General features: G+C 43.1%; 2 protein-coding genes across 3 annotated transcripts in view; one reads left to right on the forward strand and one right to left on the reverse strand.

Annotated features, from left to right (window-relative positions):
- The window catches only part of PAIP1 (poly(A) binding protein interacting protein 1), a 239,709-nt gene that overhangs the window by 123,011 nt on the left and 93,154 nt on the right, over nucleotides 1-23,544 (reverse strand). The gene's annotated exons all lie outside the window — the stretch shown is intronic.
- NNT (nicotinamide nucleotide transhydrogenase) overlaps nucleotides 1-23,544 on the forward strand; it is a 77,053-nt gene that overhangs the window by 39,734 nt on the left and 13,775 nt on the right. The window contains exons 14-19 of the mRNA XM_075183762.1: nucleotides 327-522; nucleotides 3,172-3,405; nucleotides 10,004-10,164; nucleotides 10,913-11,092; nucleotides 16,299-16,458; nucleotides 19,320-19,401. Of these exons, the coding sequence (XP_075039863.1) occupies nucleotides 327-522; nucleotides 3,172-3,405; nucleotides 10,004-10,164; nucleotides 10,913-11,092; nucleotides 16,299-16,458; nucleotides 19,320-19,401 (1,013 nt within the window). The remainder of the gene's footprint in view (nucleotides 1-326; nucleotides 523-3,171; nucleotides 3,406-10,003; nucleotides 10,165-10,912; nucleotides 11,093-16,298; nucleotides 16,459-19,319; nucleotides 19,402-23,544) is intronic.

Below are 23,544 nucleotides of genomic sequence, written 5' to 3' on the forward strand. Positions count from 1 at the left end.
TAAGTGCTCTGAGAGAACAGAAGTCAGGTAGGCCTGGGAAACAGGAAGACTGTTACCATTTTCAGATAGGAAATATGTATTCATTTGTGGGTTAGATGGAAACCAGTCAATGAACATGAAAGTATGAGGAATGTGTTAGACATATTTGGGGAAAGTATTTTTCCTATGCACACAGGCTTGGTGGCTATAAGACAAACATTCAGAGCTTGAAATGACTGACAATAGCAGGACTGGCTTTTCGCTTAATGCTATATGTGACAGTGGTAAGATCCATATTCTATCACCGCTATGTTATGGTCCGCTGAGGATTTCATGCTTTGTTTCAGATGATCTACTTGGGCTCTGGTCTGTGCTGTGTTGGAGCCCTGGCCGGTCTGTCCACACAAGGCACCGCACGTCTCGGAAACACGCTGGGTATGATGGGAGTTGCTGGAGGGATTGCGGCCACCTTGGGTGCCCTCAAACCAAGCCCTGAATTGCTAGCACAGATGTCTGGAGCAATGGCACTTGGTGGCACTATTGGTAAGCGCCATGTTTTGTTGGTATCTTTTTAAATAGTGATTATTTGTCTAGGTTTATTTCTTAGACAGGCATTTTTGAGCTAGGCTAACAATCAGGGGTTGCAGCATATCCATTCGCTGTGTTGTATCTAGGAACACTTCATTGAGGCGGCCATTTTGTGGACTGGTCCTTCACTTGTGAGACTGAAGCCTGGATGATGTCACTGGTTCCCAGTGATTTGATAGGCTGCAGTTTCCTGAATACTGGCCCATCCTTGTGTGTAGGTGACCTGGCTCAAACTACAATAACAGGGATATGTTCTGTTTTTCTCCATCTAATAAAATATATATTTAAGCTGCCTTCATTGACTTCCTTTGGCATAAGGGAGTGTCTATCTGCAAATAAATGGGAGGAGACTGCGAAGGACAAATAATTGTCCAACTTGGTGTTAAGAACGTATTTCATGTATTGCAGAAAGAAACACATATTAATTCATCCTGACAGTTCACATAAACGGTTCTCTCCAGTACCTGCACTACTGTCAGGCTTTGTGCTGCCACACACAATCAAACCTATCCCCTGTTATCCATATTACTTCATTGTCTGCCCTGTCTAGGTTGCTTCTTTGAAGTGAAGGAGAGTTATTTTAGAAGGAGCAGACTTTTCCAAACGATTGTAGCACGCCTCCCTTCCTCCAAGGCATGTTGCTGACTTGTTGTTGGGTAGAGAGTCGGAATGCTGTGCCTTTTGATGGCATGATCCCTGAACAAGCCTTTTATCTTCAAACGGCAAATAATCCAGAATGTCGAGCACGCCGGCAGGTTGTGCAACCGGTATTTGTGTGTGCGCAGCTGTTGGATTTTCCTGGTGAAAATCAGTTTTTGCTTGTCAGGGACGGCAAATGCAGATACAGTGCTCTCTCTTCATACCAGCACCCTCACATGCCACCAGTTGTATTACATAGAACAGTTTATTAAAATGTCTCTTATGTAGCACACTTATTGTAATGCTACCCATGTTATAAGCTGGCTGTATTAAAACAGAGCTTTGTAATATGACAAAGTTGAACCTAAACGTGTTAGTCTGTTCCTGGCCATTATTGGCTGGTAAGTGTGATTAGTAAGTAGTCCTATATCAGTGTTGGCTAACCTGTGACACTCCAGGTGTTGTGAAACTACAAGTCCCAGCATGCTTTGCCAATAACTTATTGCTGGAAGTTTGTGCTGGGACTTGTAGTTTCACAACACCTGGAGTGTCACAGGTTAGCCAACACTGTCCTATATTATATGTGCAACATGACAGCCCTGTGAGTTAAATTCGGAAGGTCCTTAATTCCTGGCTTTACATTAGATCATGGAAATGTCAGTGGTTGACCTCACATTTGTGGAAATTAATTTTACAGGCCGTGTATACATTGTATAAAGTTCACTTATAGCCTATCCGCAGTAGAGGCAGCCGTCTTGTTGACTGGCTTGATCGCCACACTAGGACACTCTGTAATAGGCTGTATTTTCATGAATATTGGTTCAGCTCTGACAGGTGGTCCCTCCCCAGTGCGTGAGAGTGACAAATGCACTTTAAATACTTGGGTGGCATCACTTTAAAGCTATGTATAGCTTATGAAGGTGCAGTACTTTTTTATACCTGCGGGTGCCAGTAACAAACCTAGTCATTGATAGTACATGGCAATGTCCTGTTTAGTGCACAAATGAGCACAGTGGACTATTTGTCTGCCAAGGACATTTTAAGATGTATGCCCACTTAATAGTCTTTAGAAAGAAAGAGACACAAAAGGGGCAGACCGTCCCCTTAAAATGTACTTACAAAAACACACCATAACAACGTTCAACCTAGGGAAGGGACTTTTTCATATCACAATTAGAGGATATAGACCGATATAAAAGCAGAAAATATTTATTATAAAATATAAACATTTGAATAGAAGTATTATATTTTCTGTTTAAACAAGTCTGTTTCCTGCCTATATCCTTTATTTGTGATTTGAAAAATTTCCATTAGTTGACGAATAGAAAGGTGCAAAAATACCTCCTATAATAACTGTAGGGATGAGACCTGAGCTCTGGGACCGAAACGGTGCTGAAGAAATACTGTCTTTGTGGGGCGCTGTGGCTCGCGGCAGCCGGCGCTGTGGCTCGCGGCAGCCGGCGCTGTGGCTCGCGGCAGCCGGCGCTGTGGCTCGCGGCAGCCGGCACTGTGGCTCGCGGCAGCCGGCACTGTGGCTCGCGGCAGCAGTTTAAACACTGTTGTATTATTGGATTATCATGTGGTGCAGTTTGAGACATACAGGTAGACTCTGACACTTGTCTGCAACATAGAGGATGTGTTGGTATTCCCCTACATTTATTATATAAATAAATGGAAGGAGCTATGTTGGTGGCAGTCTGCGTGTTTACCTGCTTTCTAGAGAGCAGAGAAAAACTTTGTTTCATTATTTCGAGTCCTGTCCAGTTTCTGTTCATCTGTGAAGTGTTAGAGTAAAGGAAGTCAGAATACTGTTGTACAAAGTCCATTTTAGAGCAGTGCATTTACCTCCTCTTTTCACAAAACTAACTTGTTTCTTGGAGTAATGTTACTACACTCTGTGTAAAGATCGCACATCAGAAGAGCTTATAGAGATTAATTTCTTATTTGTTTTCTTTCTATGAACAGGTCTCACCATCGCCAAACGTATCCAGATTTCCGATCTACCCCAGCTCGTGGCGGCTTTCCACAGCCTGGTAGGTCTGGCTGCTGTCCTCACCTGCGTGGCTGAATACATGATTGAGTACCCACACTTTGCCACAGACCCAGCTGCCAACCTCACAAAGATCATCGCTTACCTGGGCACCTACATTGGCGGTGTCACTTTCAGCGGCTCCCTCGTCGCCTATGGGAAACTACAGGGTGAGCGATAGTCTAAATATTTTTTTTTTTTTTTTCATATTTGGAAGTAAATTCCTAGTTTCCCATTCCTCCCCCCTATTCTTCCGTACCCCTAGTGCCAAGTTATTCTGCTTAAAACAAACAAAGATAAATAGTAATCCTTGAGGCTTATTCCAAATAGACAACTGGATACAATAAGTGTTGCTCCAGGTGTTGTATATAAGGAGGTCTGGGAACAATTTTCTCTCCCATGTGTTTTACTTTCTGCTGGTCTCCGAGCGTGTGTTCTCTCTGTGAACGAGGTAGATTTTGTGTTCTGGCGCCATACACAGCCCTGAATTTACTCCTCAACCACCCAGCCTTTAGGATCTCTCACAACCCTATGTGACACATGCAGGGATTCTATAAATAACCTTTTTAATTTTGTGTGTTGTTCCCCAAAATGCTGCCATGTGTTTCTTTTCATGCTCTTGTGTGTTATTTTGATCTTGTTGCTATCAGAAGCTACATATATTTGTGAATTCAATGTCCGTCGATGTGGTGCGCAGAAATCATGCCACACACTTTTTTTTCCCCCCAAAATGGCTGGATATTTCTGTCAGATTTCCACCGCGAAGTGTTTCACGGACGTTCCGGAGACACTTTGGATTTATTTGTGGCACAATACAATAAGCACTTTTTTCCCTACGTAAATGACTATTCCTTGTTTAATATGGTAGTTTTGCTATGGAGAGAGCATGCCCACCGCCTACTCCCCATTGAGGCAGCCATTTTGTGGCCTCAGCTGATGATCCTGTGTCTACAGCATGAGAATTCACCAGTAACCAATGATATCACTGAGACAAGAGCTGAATAACGAGAATGGAACTAATGACATCACGGCAGCACTTTGTGTTTATTAACTATCGATTTCATGTCATTCTTCTTTACTTGTCCACGTTGACCTTTTCTCTCACAATTGAGCCTTAGGGCTCAGAGTTAAACTGGTTGGGGTCACAGTATAGTTTCGCTTTGATATACCTGTTCTACCAGACACGTCATTGTGAAGTGGCTTCCTCTGTGGATGTAATCCCTGTGTCAGACATTGTTAGCTGCTGTTTTGTCATGCAGCCAATCCAAGCAACCTCATAATGTGTAATAAGCTGCACCATCCACTCTGAGAGATCCTCATTACAGCTCCCAGTGAGGTAAATTAAAGAAATGTTTATTAAGTGTTCCTGTTGTACTTCTGTGAAAAATTTGACATCTGTAGTACAGACTGAGTAAAAGCTAATTGCAAAGTCCAGCTATTACCAAACATAACAAATAAGCTGTAAGCTGCACCCAACTTCTTGCAGACATGTCCAAATGTGGGATTGGCAGAAACTATATGGCTGGAACACATTAACAAATGCACCATATGTTTGTATAGTGGGCCTCTATAAGTCTCTCTGCTCGTATACCAAATCAACAGAGGACTTGTATATGGAGTTTTAAAATGCATGTTATACTCTGTATATATATTGTATACGTGTGTATAAACAATTACTCCTTACTGCTGTGGAGGCAGCCATTTTTGTAGGCTGAACCACCATTATTGAAGCACTTTTTTTTTTCTTTTTTTTTTATTCACAAAATGGCCACCCTAATGTGTGCAGTGTACACATACACTGTAAATATGTGCAGTAACAACCATTTGTTTCTGGTTGTCACTGAGTGAAAGAGTAAGTGCCTTGTCAGAACTGTTTATTTCACACATAACACAGTCCAGCCCCAAAAAGTGATAATATCCTGTGTACTCCAAAGATGGGCTTTCAAAGGACACGGTAGATAGATAACAGCTGTGTTTGGGATCGACCCATCCTTCATCCATTAGTAAACATGGGCCTGTCTCCAGCAATCACATTTACCTGATCCAACAGAAAAAAACACCAAAGCTACCTGTATATCCTATTATTTTATTGTATGTGTTCCAGAAACATCGCTCTAGTTACACTTTTCTCTCTTCCTGCTCTCTTCCTGTATACCTTTCCCACATGACTGGCAGTAGAGTATAAATTGTAACTTGCATACGAGAGAAAGTACAACATGTCTATCAACATTAGACTAGACCCGATCTGTTCACTTCAAGCTCATTTTTGGTGCAGTTCCTCCTTTCCCTGGATGAACTGTTGGCAGGGTTGCTGCAGAAGTTACGTTTTGTCATGGTGCGTGAAAGGGACTCTCCTCCCTATGCTTCCTCCCCATTCCCATGTAACTTATGGTACTACCAGGCAGTATCCATACATACCTTGTAACTGCGTTCCTGCGCTCTTTTTACCTGCTGATCGCTCTACACAGCTCCATTTACCAAAGTTCATCTGTTGTCTTTTTCCAGATGTAACTGTACAGGATACTGCACTCACTAATGTAAATTATATGGGTATTTCAGCCAGTGAAGAGTTCTGTGACCAAGCAAAAGCACAAGGCTGTAAAGCAAAATGTTTTTCGACGGGTTACAGAAATCTGATTGGAGCTTCTGCTGCTGCTAAGCTGTACAATGACCCCCCCCCCCCATCCCCCCATGCTATCGGAGTCTGTATACATAACTGCACACTTTATGTAAATCTGTACAATAACGAATAATAACATTTCTAAGCTGTTCCAGAATTTTTCAGATTATTTTTGGCCCAGCTGCATTTTGTTGGCTGAAATCATATTATTCTGTTAGCATAAACTTTTGATAATGGCTAATATTAAACTCATCAATTAGACCAAAGATACACATCTTACAAATCAGGGGGACTTGGACAACTTACTCAGCACAACAATGCTGCCAAACTGTATTAAGTAACACTTCTCCCTGAAGTGCTTACAGCATGCTATACTACCTCTATTTGGCACATGTACCGCTGGTCGTACATTTTGTGTTTGTCAGTGTCCAGTATTGATCGATTTCCTTTCAAACTAATACGCCTCATCCAATTCTTCATCTTAACGTGTTCCTGTGGCCTACACACAGTAGAAACAACCCTTTTGTAGACTGAAGCCACTTCATCCCATCCATCAAGTCACTTAGTTGGCTCACACAGTGGAAGCCTACACTACATAGACCAAGCCATCCTGTGGCTTTACAGGTGTGGTGAAACTACAAGTCAAAGCATGCTCTACCAGCCTATATCCAGCACATAGCTGGCAGGTTATGCTGGGACTTGTAGTTTCACAACTCAAGTCTGGCCCGGCCCGGTGTAGACAATGGTCACAGTTTAAAGAGCATGAGCATTTAGCTTTGAGCCAGAATCGACTAGTGCCTGATGGTCTTACTTGTGTGTCCTCCGTGGGTGCTCAGTTCTTTTATCTGACAGGTACCGATTAACCCCAAGGGGTAAATGTATCAAGCTGAGAGTTTTCTGGCGGATTTGAAAAGTGAAGATGTTGCCTATAGCAACCAATCAGATTCTAGCTGTCATTTTGTAGAATGTACTAAAGGATAGCTAGAATCTGATTGGTTTTTTTAAAACCCGCCGGAAAACTCTCAGGATGATACATTTACCCGCAAATGTTCATTTTTATCTTGTCTGCTGAAAACAGCCAGAATAAAGCAGAGAATTGTAGATAAGATGGAGGGTAATAAAGTGTATTTCTGCATATCGGGCAAATTCTGCATCTAAATTCCAAAATCTCTACAAACTCGTATTAAATCTGTTTTTACCTCTGGGTGCTTAGTTGTACAAACATTTAATTTTCAGATTTTTTTTTAAGGATTGGTTTAATGACCATTATATTTTTTTCAGTGCAGTTTATTCACACAATTATCATTCCTCTGCATCTATGTAGAAGTGGGAATAAGCGCTACCAAATTGTGACGGTCAGTCTGCCACACACAGCACTGACCTATATAGGATACAATGGCATGATCTATGTACAATACTCTGGGGTATGAATCCCTACTGTAGTTAATTGTGTGTCCAACTTTATTTGTACAGGGTTTTTTTGGTTTTTTTTTTCTGCTTGCTATTTAACAAGTTCAAACTTTACAGTTAAGTTTTCAAAACTGCTTCAGATTAAATGCTTTTCTTGGAACCTATTTGGGGCATTTTATAGTCTTTCAGGCATACATTCAGCCTGTTACCAGAGTCCTGATGATGCTCATTCAACTTTAAAAGTCAGTTAATTGGGCTTGTTTGACAGAAAACTGGATCTCTCATCCGAGTGACACTTCTGATATAGGTGATATTGAAGTATCGCTAGATAAATATATATAATGTAAAGGGTTAACCCAAAGTCAACGTTCCTCTCCTTGTCCTTTTAATGCCATTCACCGTATGTCTGCTTCATCTTCAAATAATTCACCTTGGCACATCTAAAGTCTTCTTCTCTAAGCCTAGACATTTGTGTAATTGCTCTCTGAACCATCTATCTAATAATACATTTAAAAGCAGTATTAAAGAAACAGACCTTGTAGCCATAAACAGATTATTTATTCCACTATCTGGGATTTGGGAAAATTACATTATTTTGATGGTTCAGTACAGCTGTAATTTAAAAAATGAAATTATACCCCAAACAAAAACCAAGGAAACGCCAACCTTTTCTTCTCTGGCTTTTCATACCTCTGGAGCCTCTCTGTTCTCGTATTGTCCCTGAAAACTTTTCCAAGCACAAATTAATTCACAACACATGGTCCTTTCCATTATCCCTTTGCCAATTTAGTTGGTGTGTTCACATTTGTAGAAATACATTAACGGGAATATACAAAATATACAATACACGTGTTTTAAAACAGTGCCGGCAAAAAGGCTGTTGATGTCTGACGGGGGTTGAAAAGGGACCTGAGTGATTAATTAGTTTATTTTAAACTCCATGTAAGACATCTACTTGTAGGTAGGTAATATACCTAATATTGTGCAGTCTCTGTATTTGCTGACTAAACATTACGTTTCTGCTCTCCAAGCTGTCATTTGTCTTATTAAGTTTATGCAAAGAGTCAATATTTGCAGTGTTGACCCTTCTTTTTGTGGACCTCCACAATTCACCCTGGCATGCTGTCAATCAACTTCTGGGCCACAATTTTGCCTAAGAACACAGCCATCAATAAAGAATGGTACCAAAACATCCTCCAAGAGTAACTTCTCCCAACCATCCAAGAACAGTTTGGTGATGAACAAAGCCTTTTCCAGCATGATGGAGCGCCTTTCCATAAGGCAAAAGTGATAACTAAGTGACTCAGGGATCAAAACATTCTAAATTTTGGGTCCATGGCCAAGAAACTCCCCAGACCTTAATCCCATTGAGAACTTGTGGTCAATCCTCAAGAGGCGGGTGGACAAACAAAAGTTTGTCAGAATTTGTGTTAAGCAAGAATGGGCGGCCATCAGTCAGTATGTGGCCCACAAGTTGATTGACAGCATGCCAGGGCGAATTGCAGAGTTCTTCAAAAAGAAGGGTCAACACTCTTTGCTTAAACTTAATGTAATTGTCAATGAAAGCCTTTGCCACTTATGAAATACTTGTAATTTTACATCTGTATACCATAGCAATGTCTGACAAAAAGGTCTAAAAACAATGAAGCGGAAAATTTTGTGAAAACCAATACTTGTCATTCTCAAAACTTTTGGCCATTACTGTATTAATGATCTAACCCTGTGTATGGCTTCTTTCCCCTTGCACTTTGGAAACATTTCAGAAATCTGTTACTGCCGGTGAAACTACCAAAAGTGTTCATTCACAACTGGGGTCCAGCCGTTGTTTAGCTGTGCACTCTGGGATGTGTAGTTTTGCAACACCCTGTATTATGAATAGCTACAAGATGGTCACTGTGGACAGAGAATCTAGTAGCTTTATAGAACTATTTTTTGGATTACGGTTTGTACAGCTCAGGACCTGTGTTTAAGATCTGGCCTCATGCAAGTCCGGATCTGCTTCAAGATTGGCCACATGGGCACGTGCAACTGCAAGATCCTCGCCTATATAATGCCTGTGGTTGAGGCAAGCTGACTTAATAGTCATTGAAGTGGATGAACCTTCAAATCTGACACCTAGTTCAGGACTGGTCTGGAAACCATCAATCATGTTCAGCTTCCTTGTATTGGAGCCATGGCCTGAAAAAATCCCGTACACTAGTACAAATATAACACGTCGGCTAGAAATACCGTATGATTGTTTACTAACAATATGCTGAAGGCTACGGCAGAGGCTGGTTTCATGCGCTGCTAAAGGTTTCTCTTTACAAGCAGTTCCTGATATAAAATCTTATTCATGTCACACAGCAGCTTTCTGTGAATGTAATCAAAATAACATGATCGTTACAGCAAGTCGCAAGATGCTGAAGTTATAAAGTTTTGTTTTTGTTACCCCTTTTGTCATTAAAAATATTTTATGAACATCTTCACTAGTGTGGAAAATCCAATTCAAAATATGTCACTACTTTTTACCCTTAATTGCGATTAGAAATCGCCAAGAAATAAAGTCTAAAGCAGCATAAATTTTTTTTTTGAGAGGCTAGACAGCCCCCACCACAATGGTGTCTGCACACACCGTACGTAATTTGCAGGTATTTAACCTGAGGGAGTTTGTGTGCGTTCATCTCCTATTTTACTGATGGTAATTGCGAGTGTTGCTTTATTTTCTAAGTCTCTTCATACTTTCTTTCCATAAACAGGGATCCTAAACTCTGCCCCTCTCATGCTGCCGGGAAGGCACGTACTTAATGCCAGCTTACTCGCAGCCAGCGCTGGTGGGATGATTCCGTACATGCTGGACCCCAGTTACACAACCGGAATTGCATGCCTGGGCTCTGTGTCTGCCCTCTCTGCGATCATGGTAAGTCTCTGCCTGAAGGCCAATCAGTGCTCTCATTAAAAATGATTTTGCTGAATGGAAAGTAATACCCGTAGGCTAAACATGGACTCTTAATTTCTCAGAGAGTAAAGTGCAGATGTATAAATAGCTGTTGTTACAGTGGTTGTATGTTGTCCCTACTGCATCCAATACAACATTCACTTTGAACAGTCATACCTTCTTGGGTGCAGACGGGATAGACCCTGCACTGAATGTAGTCAACATAATCATCCATTTATATATCTTGTGCAGTATTCATGGCACCACTGCCAATCAAATCACTAGAATCCAGTGATGTCATGGAGGCATGCATTCTTAGGAGTATTGCTCAGTTCCCAACACGGCTGCCTCGCGTACAGGAGACATTGTATGTTTCAATGCTGACTGTTAGTGTCCCTGTTTGTACACACCGCTTGCTGCCCTATACATGCCTCTGGCCCCAGTCACATGACTATGATCTGTGTCTGTGCTAAGGACAATGGAGGGCTGTGCTAATAGTTTGAAATCCACAGCTAATTAAATCCTGGTTATCATTAATAATCCCGAGGTTCCTTGTCGGAGGAGAGCTGTTCCTATCTGGGGGAGTTATGTATGCATCACTTACACCTAAGTAATGCAATAAGTTACAAGGGTCCAGCTTTAGTAAACAAAATTGAAATGCAGATAGTGTGTGTTTCCTATATAGTTTGCCCATGAGTTACCCATGCACTTGGTTGTGTATTCTCCGCAGGGCGTCACCCTAACTGCAGCCATCGGTGGAGCTGACATGCCGGTCGTCATCACGGTGTTGAACAGTTACTCTGGCTGGGCCCTGTGCGCTGAGGGATTCCTGCTAAACAACAACCTGCTGACCATTGTTGGAGCTCTCATCGGTTCCTCTGGAGCGATCCTGTCCTACATCATGTGTGTGGTAAGGAAACCGTAGTGACCTTGTATGTCAAGGGTCAGGCAGCTTCTGCCAAACAAGTGTAAGGGGATGTCGAATGTTTGACAAATGCCTGCTTACAGGACCAGTGTGTAGATTGTGTCCAATGCACAGACCTGAGGTCATCTCTCACGTCCATGGGCAACTAAAATAATCAAATCTGATTGGAGGATAAACTTGTGTTAATGTGTAGTTTCCCTATTCGGCCCTATTATGACCACTATATCTAACAGGACATGGTCAGCGAGTGCCAAATGTTCCATCTGTCTGGTGCACATTTTATGTGGTTGTATTAATGTTCTTAATGTAGTTGGAAGAAATCATGGTGTAACTTCTCTATATCTGGAGCTGAATATTATTCAGATATTGAGGCCTCCACCAGAGTCTATGGGGCTCTCGGGTTTGTTGGGGCCACATAAGGTTCAAACTGTCAGCTACACGGCCCTGATCTGTATAGTACAAATAAAGTTGTCATTGACACATGTGAGAAGTAGCCTGGCTGTAAAGCATTTTATGCAGAAGGGAATGGATGAGAGCTATGGGGGGGGGGGGGGGGGGGGTTGGGAACTCAGTAAATTTGTAGCCTTTGATGGTTCTCCCGGCAAAGAAAAGTGGTGTCTGATTCTAGCAGAGGGGTTAAATGGTGCTGTGTGCTTTGATGTCAGCCGTGGTTTGATGAGCAGGGGAAGCATGTAAATGAGGAAATTGAGGGGATCTGCATCAAATTTGTGGCCGTTTTCTACATTGTGTGCTTTTAATCAGTGTCATCTTTAATTGGTTTACTTTAAAGCGTACAGATAACACAACATTTGTTTACCTCCAAGTCATGTAATGGTTATTCAGTTAATTCTAATTTTTTTTAACTGGTTGATTTGTGTGGATAAGTTGCTAAGTCTTGTTAAAATCAGAATAATTAAGGGGGCTGCCTTTGGGCTTGTTTATGTTTCCAAGTAGTTAGTTGGTTGTTGAAGAGCGTTAGTTTGTTCAGTAGTAACCTTCTGGGTTTATGGTGGGTTATGGCTGCTCTACAGGACCACACTGCAGTCCAGCATTCCACCGCTTCTAATTGGCCATAAAAACTAATGATGGCCAAACTGCTAATAGTGTCCTGAGAGATCTGTAGGTTGGGGCTGGTTTCTGTTAGGCCGTCAGGATGATTTATAGATGGGGCTTTTATTAGTACTAATCCTGGTAATACGTATAGCTGTTTACCAGTGCAAATGCCTATTTCCTGCATATCCACATTTATAAATTAGTAAGAGCTTAGTGACTTATTCTTAGTAATTGTGAAAATTGCATTGCTGTACCAAGAACACAGTAGTAGCTATCCACAAATACATTTACTAACTGTATGCATTTTTTGTGGGGGTTTGCCCCAGATGCCATAGTTAATAATTTATTTTGATTAGATCCTGTATCTGCAATGGCGTTAATGCCATGAAGATATGATCTGATACCTCTGTTGTGTTACGGAGTTGTCACTCTTTATGTACTGCTCTCTCCTGCTGACATGGCCACAAATTTATAGCGACACTTTTGAGAATTCAACATTTAGCCGTGTTGCTTGTCATGGCTTTAATTAGAGGCTTTGCCACACCCTGACCAGCTTCAGGAGCATCCACTTTAATATTATCCTGAATTAATATTTGTGACCACTAAAAGGCCTGTGTTATGCACATAGTAACGTTTCCGTGTCCTATGTACTAGATGCAGTGGGCTGTGTGTTATGTACATAGTAAAGTTTCCGTGTCCTATGTACTAGATGCAGTGCTCTGTGTGTTATGTACATAGTAAAGTTTTCGTGTCCTATGTACTAGATGCAGTGCTCTGTGTGTTATGTACATAGTAACGTTTCCGTGTCCTATGTACTAGATACAGTGCTCTGTGTGTTATGTACATAGTAACATTTCCTTGTCCTATGTACTAGATGCAGTGCTCTGTGTGTTATGTACATAGTAAGGTTTCCGTGTCCTATGTACTAGATACAGTGCTCTGTGTGTTATGTACATAGTAACGTTTCCTTGTCCTATGTACTAGATGCAGTGCTCTGTATGTTATATAGATATGTAAAATTTAGCCGCATGCCATCTGTGACATTTGGGGTCAGATACTAAAAAATGGTCATGTTAGCGAAGTAGACACAAATGTGAATTGAGACATGGCCGGGTGATGCCAATTACTGGTTATAGTAGTAATGCGGTCATCAGTCTCATTATTATCTTTGCAGTGGGTGGGTAACCCCAGTTCAGTTTTCTTTTATTTATTTATGTTTTACACCAGTAACATGTAAGTTGTTGATGTTTTTATTATACACTTTTCCATCTGTGAAAGCAATCGGTGTAGATATTTTATTTCTTATCTATGCTTTTATTTAATTTTATGTATTTGTTATTTATTGAACCATTTTTTCTCCCCCCTAAATTGGTCCCGCCACAGTGAGGCAGCATTAGACATTACATAACAGTCTCACTTAGCGAGCGGCCCCAGCGTACAGGATTATCTGCTGGAGATAATCTATAGCAGATGAGGAGGTGACAGTCGAAATATTTTGATTGCTCCAGCATTCTTTGTCGGAGAACATTTCTTATGGCAGGCTGCATGCATATTTGTTGTATTATCCAATGCTGTGCGTGTCTGGGGAGCCCGGCCACTGGGGCTTCCTCTGCTGTGTTTGGTACTCTTGTGTCTGATGATGCAGACACAGAGTGATTAGATGCGTATAAGCTGATAGTCAGCCAGGTCAGTCTGGGGCCACAGTGACAGCGTATGTAGCTTGCCACACATTTACTGGTGTCCCCTGCATGCTCGCCATGCACGCGATGCTTTATTTGTGTGCTTGACATCATTGATAATATTTATCTCACTCTTGTGATAATGACGTTGGGTGTTGCAGCTTATTAAAGTAGAACAGTCACCATGAATTCATATTTTCTGATGCACAAAAAGATTAGTGTAACCATTATTATAGTAATGATAGCAAACCTATTCCACAGTGCTGTACAGTCGGTGAACTTATGATATTAACAATACAGGAACATATAACGAAACCATAACATATCGGAGACAATTGAAGTGTGTTAGAAGTTGTATGTGTGGCAGATTCGTCTCATTGCCTTATTTCAGCCGCTGGTACCCTGAGAGAGAGCTTTAATGGGTGGTGGGTTTTGAATCTGTGTCCCGATAGAGGAGGAGCATAAACTAATTACACCCCTCCCATCCTTGGGTGGACACTCCCCTTCCCTTATCCTCCTTCTCTCCCTCCCTCGTGTCTCTCGGTCTGTCTACCCCACCCCTTAGATTGTACGCTCCTTTGAGCAGGGTCATCTCTCCTCCTGTCTTCACCACTTTTAACTCTGCTCTCCAGCTACCTTGCCCTCCTCCTCCCCGTTCCCTCTTGCTCCCTCCTCTCCACTCTGGGGTTTCCCTGCCCTCCGTGCCCTCTTGGGCTCCGCCGTATGAGGGACCTTCCCCTCTCCCCTCCCCCGCCCCTCTAGCTGTGCTTTGAGATCTCTGAGTTACTGTGCATTTTGTTTACTGTATCGTGCTGTCTCACCTTTGTATTGTACTTTGTTTGTCCCTGTACGGCACTGCGGATACCTAGTGGCGCCCTATAAATAAAAATTAATAATAATAATAATATTTGTATCTCAACATTTATTGTTTTATATAAAAGAAAAACAGCTAATATCTGTTCATGACAGCAATAACAACGCACAGGGCTGCTTATCTTGTATACTATCTTTTGTCCAGTTTAAAAATTCAAAGCAACCTGTTGCACTTTGTCAGGTTTTCTTTTTTTTTTTTTTGTTACCTGAGCATGTGGTCGGACCTAGAGACACAGACGGCCCGATGCTGAATTGGACACATGCTGGGCGTAATTTACACTAAACAATGCCTCCTGTGACACTAGTGTGTGTATGACCGTTTGTGGAGTCCGAGGCATTGCAGGTTTATATCATGATTACATACAACCTGGTCATTGTTTTGATAGCGGAAAACATATTTGCTATTAGGCTTGATAAAAGACAGTAGATATAATATTCCTTACGCATACAAATGAAAGGATAAAAATAAAATATCCTGGCATAATCCTATAATATATACACAATCAATGAAGAAAGCGCCTATCCGCGTCAAAGTTAAATTTGCAATCCACCAATCAGTAGCCGCTTAGCTAGTGCTGGCAGTCATCATCGGTGTGTATTTGCACCAGCCCTCAGGCAACCACAATGGATAAGGCTTTAACATGCAATCTGAGTCTCTGTTCCTGTTTGCAATCTGGTCACAATTACGCGAAAAAGGCCCTCCTTATACTCTGCTTCTGCTAGATCGCTCCTTCCTGTACTTTCCAGGTGCTAGTGTACATACATGTAACTCTGCATACGTGTATATGCATGTAGCGCTTTTTGTGGACATTGTGCAGTACGTATTCTGGGGACTTGTGCAACTCTGAATCAGGCCCATTATGCAGATAACATGCAAAAAATGTCATAAAAAAATTAAAAATGCATCATAGAAAACATTCACTAAAATGTCTTGTGCAATTTTGCTATTTAATGAAGGAATCTGACATGTAATGTGTGCCCATTGCATACTATAGCAGCACATTTGTAGGCTGGCTGCTTCTGTTAGTGTAGCCATGTGTACACTGATGACATTCCTCGCTGTGAGTAGGTAGCAGGTAGATTTCTGTAATCCAGTTACTGAATGTACATTGAAAAAAGGCATTTTGTTGGAAAATGTCTTTCGTGAAATTACAGAGTATAATTTTTCGAGAGATTAGTGTCTGTGTAATGTTTTGTCTATTCTCACCCCTTTTGAACTGTATCAAAGTAAAATCAAGCTAATACCCATTTATGCCAGCCACTGGAGTATGTGAAGGGGCTTTTTCTTCAATGAGAGAGAATTGTCTTGCCACATACCGTACATACCATTTAACTCCCATTCACAGACTAAACATTATCCCTGTGATCTTTAGTTTTGATGGTATAATCCTGAGCTTGTGAATCAGTGTATTGTGTTACATTATTAGTAGTTTAGGTAACCTGTGCAACCAAGCTGAATTCTTCCATAGGACCAGATGGCTTTACGGAGCTTTCTGAGACGTATGAAGTTTAGCAGTGTCTGTTTTATGAATGTAATAAAGAGTGCGTATCTCTTCTGGCTCCTTATTGCCTCTGTATTCCACTAGGCCATGAACCGATCCCTTGCTAACGTCATCCTCGGGGGCTATGGAACTACGTCTACTGCAGGGGGTAAGCCGATGGAAATCACCGGTACCCACACCGAAATAAATCTGGATAATGCGGTTGAATTGATAAAGGAGGCAAATAACATCATTATTACACCAGGTAATAAGTTCTTGTAAACTATACATTGATGGTTGTATGTTGAAGAGTCAGGTGTTTTGTTGTATTGTGTACAGCAGTGATGGGCAACGGGCGGCCCCCCCCAGGAGCCCTCTGCCTGCGGCCCCCCCCAGGAGCCCTCTGCCTGCGGCCCCCCCCAGGAGCCCTCTGCCTGCGGCCCCCCCCCCAGAGCCCTCTGCCTGCGGCCCCCCCCCAGAGCCCTCTGCCTGCGCCCCTCCCCCAGAGCCCTCTGCCTGCGCCCCTCCCCCAGAGCCCTCTGCCTGCGCCCCTCCCTCAGAGCCCTCTGCCTGCGCCCCTCCCCCAGAGCCCTCTGCCTGCGCCCCTCCCCCAGAGCCCTCTGCCTGCGCCCCTCCCCCAGAGCCCTCTGCCTGCGCCCCTCCCCCAGAGCCCTCTGCCTGCGCCCCTCCCCCAGAGCCCTCTGCCTGCGCCCCTCCCCCAGAGCCCTCTGCCTGCGCCCCTCCCCCAGAGCCCTCTGCCTGCGCCCCCCCCCCAGAGCCCTCTGCCTGCGCCCCCCCCCCCCCAGAGCCCTCTGCCTGCGCCCCCCCCCCCCCAGAGCCCTCTGCCTGCGCCCCCCCCCCCAGAGCCCTCTGCCTGCGCCCCCCCCCCCCCAGAGCCCTCTGCCTGCGCCCCCCCCCCCCCAGAGCCCTCTGCCTGCGCCCCCCCCCCAGAGCCCTCTGCCTGCGCGCCCCCCCCCCAGAGCCCTCTGCCTGCGCGCCCCCCCCCAGAGCCCTCTGCCTGCGCCCCCCCCCCCCCCAGAGCCCTCTGCCTGCGCCCCCCCCCCCCCCCAGAGCCCTCTGCCTGCGCCCCCCCCCCCCAGAGCCCTCTGCCTGCGCCCCCCCCCAGAGCCCTCTGCCTGCGCCCCCCCCCCAGAGCCCTCTGCCTGCGCGCCCCCCCCAGAGCCCTCTGCCTGCGCCCCCCCCCCCAGAGCCCTCTGCCTGCGCCCCCCCCAGAGCCCTCTGCCTGCGCCCCCCCCAGAGCCCTCTGCCTGCGCCCCCTTCCAGAGCCCTCTGCCTGCGGCCCCCCCCCAGAACCCTCTGCCTGCGGCCCCCAGCTCCTTCTGGCCTTGTCAGATCTGTCTGCTTGTAACACTGCTGATATGTTATTACAGATGGATGTTTTTCTGTAATGAAATATTTGATGTGGCTTATTATTCAGATTAAGGGTAATGTGCGGCTCTTTTGAAGGTTAGAGAACTGCCCATGGGACACCCGAAGTGTATCTAGGTGCCCGTAGCTGCTTTTAAATGCTTATCTTAAATTAATATTAGGTTACAAATCCCAGAGAATAAGGACAGCTGCTGAGAATGTGCATCTAATAAGAAGCCTATGGGGTAGATTTACTAACTCTTCTATAAGGAAGGAGTGGAGTGTGCTGTAAATACTGCTTCTGACACCCTTACCTGGTATGGGAGCTGCACCTCCAATGGGCTCCTCTATGACGGCTGTTAGTGACATTCAGATTGACCACGGTTTCTGAACATGTGATCCTTGTACCCCTAGGACTGGTCTTCAGACAGATTAAGGGGTACCTTCCCTTATTATATATAATTTAAAATAACAGGATGACATAATATATACAGAACAACTAAGAAGGGGTATTTTTAAACATCTAGAACGTTATGGTTCTTCTGGACTGATTGACAGGTATTTACACACCGTGGACCTCATTTAGTTCAAAAGAAAAAAAGATGTACATAAAGAAACGCATACTTATGTTTGTATTCTCAATTGGATGCATCTCAAGAGGAAGTACAAAATATTGTGGGTCTTTTAGCAGCGCTCATATTAGTGTGGATAAGTGAATATAAAAGTAATCACGAAGAATATATGATAAGTCCTATTTCAATGTCCAAATCATCAGCTCCTTTCTTCCAATAAGCCACAACCCGCTGTGGAAGAGATCTAAAAACGGAAGCAATAGGGAAAATCCATTAAGAAAAGCTTCAATCAAGTCATATACAAATAAGCTGCTTTTTTCTCTTCTAAATCTTGATTAATGGTTTGTTAAATAGTACACCATGAGCGCCCTTTTTCCCTAATGTTTCCATTCAAAAGAGAAGTAATTGAGTAACAGGTATAAGTGCGAATATTTGCGCCTAACCATATCGTAGATAGACGGTATCACGGTGTTAGTTAATCTGAAGTCATATCGCTCCACTTGTACGCAGTATACTATACGCAGTATAATAATGTACTGAAGTGTCCTATACACGAGAGAGTGGTTTTGAAAGTCACATTTTCCATATAACAGGTAATTAAATAAAAACACCCCCAGATCCATTATTGACCCCTTTCAAAATCCAATGGCAGTCATCTGTCCTGTAGCAGTCTATATGGAAATGACAAATAAATAATGCAAGTAGACTGCCAGTACTATAATATAACCATAACAACACTAATGAATGAAGTACTGTCAGCTGAATGGGTCAATATAAAATCAGCCAATCAGAAGCATCTAGATAGTGCTGCTGATAGTCCTTGTATATCTTTGTATCAGTCCTTCAGTACCTGCAAGTTACCCCTCCTAAGGGTTTTGTGGATATTGAGAAACAGTCATATTGATTAAAGCGCTTTAACTATTATTAAAATCAGAAGTAAAATGTATGTAAAGTGGGTGGATTTATTCATTCCAGGTGGTAGTAATTTCTAACATTTAATTTTATACAGGGCTGAGCTGTGTGGAATATGAAATCGGATACATCCTTTTATGATCAACATAAGAGAAGTGTTTTAGGGGCTACTGGAGAGAAACTTACACACACTGCTTATATTGCTTGTAGAAGTATGTGTGAAAATAAAAATGATATACCATGTTTAATTCATATTCACATTGGTGCTTTCCAGGTTATGGTCTGTGTGCTGCCAAAGCTCAATATCCCATTGCAGATTTAGTGAAGATGCTGACAGAACAGGGCAAACATGTCAGGTAGGTGCAAATCCCCAGCAGAGCACTCACCAGCTGGTACATGTCTTGAGCACATCTTTTTCCAAAATGTTTTAAAATGTTTCCTTTTTTTTTCTTCCTTTTAATGGCAAATAATGTAATATTTTTGCCTAAAACACTGATCCACAAACCATGGTGGTCAGGAGCATGCTTCATTCTGCCCTCCATGCTTCATTCTGCTCTACATGCTTCATTCTGCCCTCCATGCTTCATTCTGCCCTCCATGCTTCATTCTGCTCTCCATGCTTCATTCTGCCCTCCATGCTTCATTCTGCTCTCCATGCTTCATTCTGCTCTCCATGCTTCATTCTGCTCTCCATGCTTCATTCTGCTCTCCATGCTTCATTCTGCCCTCCATGCTTCATTCTGCCCTCCATGCTTCATTCTGCCCTCCATGCTTCATTCTGCTCTCCATGCTTCATTCTGCTCTTTTGAGAGCAGAATGGTGGTGCGCCTGTGGCCTCGGAGGTGGGGGGTGACCCCAGTGACTGCCATGCCCCCTTTCGGACATTGAATCAGAATGAGTGAACTACACTCTGCTGACTGCCAGACTGTCACTGTAGTACTACTGAGCTTAGTCTCACAATGATACGTAATCAGTCTCCTCTCGTGCCTGGAAGACCCGCTCAACACATGACAAGTAAGTATTATGTGTTACAGGGGTGGAGTGGAGAGATGTGATGGAGCAGAGGGAGGGGGGTGTGTTACAGGGGATATTCTAGTTTTAATATTGTGTCAATCAGTATGCTCACGTTCCATATTTAATCACCACGCGTGGCACTTCTACAATTTTTTATTTGTAATTGTCCTTAATTGTATTACAATATTGAGCCACCTTCTTAATGGAGCAGTGCTGCTCATTATCAATCTAGTTAATGTTTAAACCAGTTGTGACTGTTCCTGTAACTATCTCTCCCTCTTTCCCTATGCATGTCAGCGGCTAATCTTTAGTTTCCCTCCCTTCCTCGAAGGGAAAGTTACAGCTGGGTAAATGGATGCAATGTAAATTGCTTACTTGTAACTGAACTGTTCCTGGAAGCAGAGAATACATTTTCTTATAATTGCACACAACCTCTATCTCTTCTACACGCTTCTCAGTGCTTGGTGGGCTGAGGTCTTAGCCAAACTCTCTTACAATTTACTCAGAATTGACTCAGTGACTGCAAAGTTGACCTGTGGACAAAATGAACTTGTTTCTACAAGTTCAAAATCTTAATGTCACAATATGGTTAAATGTATTGTTGTCAACCGATGTTACAGGAATATGTGTCAAACTCCACACACACATATTGTTAGAAACCCTGTAAATTACCCAAAAAGCCAAATTGTGAACGGTCACCTGCACACAGTGGAGGCAGGTATTTTGTAAGCGGAGCCAACATTCAGGGCTAGATTTACTAAGCTGCGGGTTTGAAAAAGTGGGGATGTTGCCTATAGCAACCAATCGGATTCTAGCTGTCATTGTGTAGAAAGCACTAAATAAATGAAAGCTAGAATCTGATTGGTTGCTATAGGCAACATCCCCTTTTTCAAACCCGCAGCTTAGTAAATCTAGCCCTCATTCTTTCCATTCACTAGTACATGAATATTGGGTCGGCCAGCAAAACTATGTGTAGGTGCCTGACAGATTTAATCATTCACCCCTTATGAAGAGCAAAGGAATCATGTCACATTAATAAGCATCAAACACATTGACAGGTGTCTTAAAATTAGAGTTTTGCAAATGTCAAACAGTTCATTATAACTCCCTCCCCCCCCCTCTGCATGCGGACTCCCGCCTCCAGCAGTCACACTGGGAACACCAGTGATACAGGCTGTGCTGAATCCTTCTCCTGCTTGCAGGCACTTGTCAGCCAGTCTTCAGTGCCGCACGTCCTGTTTCCTGGCAGTTATCCCCCTACACTCTCTCACTTCCCATTCAAACCCCTTGGGGTCCATCCTTGACCATCTGCTTATCTCACACTAGCTGTCAGTGAAAGGAAACATTTGTAGGGCTGGCAGAAGTTGCTGGATTTACACTTCTCCGGATACTGGGCTTCTGCTCTGGTTCATGCACTTAATACCCCTTCTAGGTGTTTGCGTTCTTCCTAGAAATGTATACAGTGCGGCCCCATGCACCGCTCTCTAACTCTGCCTTTGGGTTATAGTCGTGTGTCCTCGTATTACTCGTACAGTCCAAATCATTCCTATGCATGAAATGTAACTCATTCAAGCACATAGATGCCATGTTGTATACACTAGGTCCAGGCAGCTGATGAGCTTCAGGGAACAACGCTGGATAGCAGGGCATTTGGGACTTTATTATGTATTTATAGAAAACATATTTTTAGGCAGATCACACAAAGGTGTAGACGTCTTATATTTGATGTCAAGTTGGTGATGTCCGTATGGATTGACACTTGAACTGTGTGTGTGCAGGGACCATGCAGTTTGTAAGTGCTGGTGTCCTCATTTCAACTTACTTGAACGAAGTGGTACGTATGTGACGCACGTTTGTTTGAAATGTATTTATTTCTGCATAAGATTGTGGTGTGGGAATTAATTTGTGCTCACTAAAACAACCCCCCACACTCACACCCATGCCCTGGCGCATGTGTATACAGACACTCGCGCACACGCAGGCACATTCCCGAAGAAATCAATTCAAGCACTTCGCACATTCAATAATTTAAAATAATTAAAATTTCTAATTGTTATAAAAAAAATGGCAAATTACGTCTTGAGTTTTGGATATTAGAAGTAACTGTCCCTAGCAATGGCTACTGTTGTATGACATAGTCTTGGTCTGCCTCTGCTTGTATCATTTCAACACATGGTCAACCAACTGCATGAAAATGTGGGAGAGACAGACCCATTCCCTTCACCGTCAGTATAGTATCTGCTCTTGCAGTATGTGTGTCTCTGATAACATTGCTGGCGATGAGCATTACCTAGTCTCTGGTGGCGATGAGCATTACCTAGTCTCTGGTGGCATTGGTTGCTATTGTAGAAATACATCATTTATTTAAGAAAAGTGGATGCACATTTACTTTGAAGAGACGGAAAGGTCTATTTGTTAAACTGATAAGCGCAGCCTGTTTTTTCCTTGACTCGTTTGACACTTGAGTAGCGCAGCCCTAAGTGGCAATGAAAAGTCAATGAAACAATGAATGAAAACAACGTCTGCCATGCACTTTGATCTGCGGAGAGTGGAAACCTGATCAAAGATTTAATATGTCACTCCGGCAGCTAGATGTGTCTAAACTCTACCTAATCATTGTAAATGACTTCTACATGCCCTGTCTGTTTACCGCAAACTGTAAATACAGATTTATTTCATACAATTACTATGTAACCGCGACAGGAACCTCTTGTTTAATCTAGGTCTTTCATCATGTTGTGGTGCTCCCACGGTGTTCATTGTCTGCAGCTGCTCCTTGCCCCCTTATGGTTTCTGTAGCTCTGCACTGCCTCAGGACCATGTCTTGTTCGCTTTCCAGACACAGTGACACACACTCACATACGCCCATCCCTCCTGGAAACATGCCAACACAGACATACGGCTGTCATCAATTAGTCATGCCCATACTTAGCCAAGAAACCGTTCCCATCTGTCAATAGGACTCTGTGACTTATGGCAGATTCCGACACGCAAATGCTTTGTTTCAGATTTGGCCATAGCCATAACACGCTACACTGTCCTAGGCTGCTTTTGTACATCTGATATCTACAGACCCTACCAGTAGGTTTTACTATGAAGGAGTTGCTGATGGAACTACTGTATGGTTATGGTTTTTAGAGTCTAGTGGTTTCAAAATGCTGTTACCGTAGCGCAACGCTGTCGTAGCAAGACAAGTTTTTGGGTTTGTTTTTTTTGTTTTTTTAGCATATTTGGTCATAAAAGAAACTAACTTATTTCATTAGTGCAGTGGTTCCCAAACTTTTGCAGTTCGCGGCACCCTTAGAGTCTCCATAATTTTTTTAAGGCATCCCTCCAAAATAATTACCGAGCAGTTCTGTTTTAGAAGTAGTTGGGTCAAAAAATTGTAATAAGTATTTGGGTCAGGACAGAAATGCTTATTTAGTTGTATGCAAAAATGCCCCCTCTGCATCCAGACAATCTGCCCCCACTGCATCCAGACACTC

The sequence above is a fragment of the Mixophyes fleayi genome, chromosome 1 (assembly GCF_038048845.1).
Source record: "Mixophyes fleayi isolate aMixFle1 chromosome 1, aMixFle1.hap1, whole genome shotgun sequence".
Lineage (NCBI taxonomy): Eukaryota > Metazoa > Chordata > Amphibia > Anura > Limnodynastidae > Mixophyes > Mixophyes fleayi.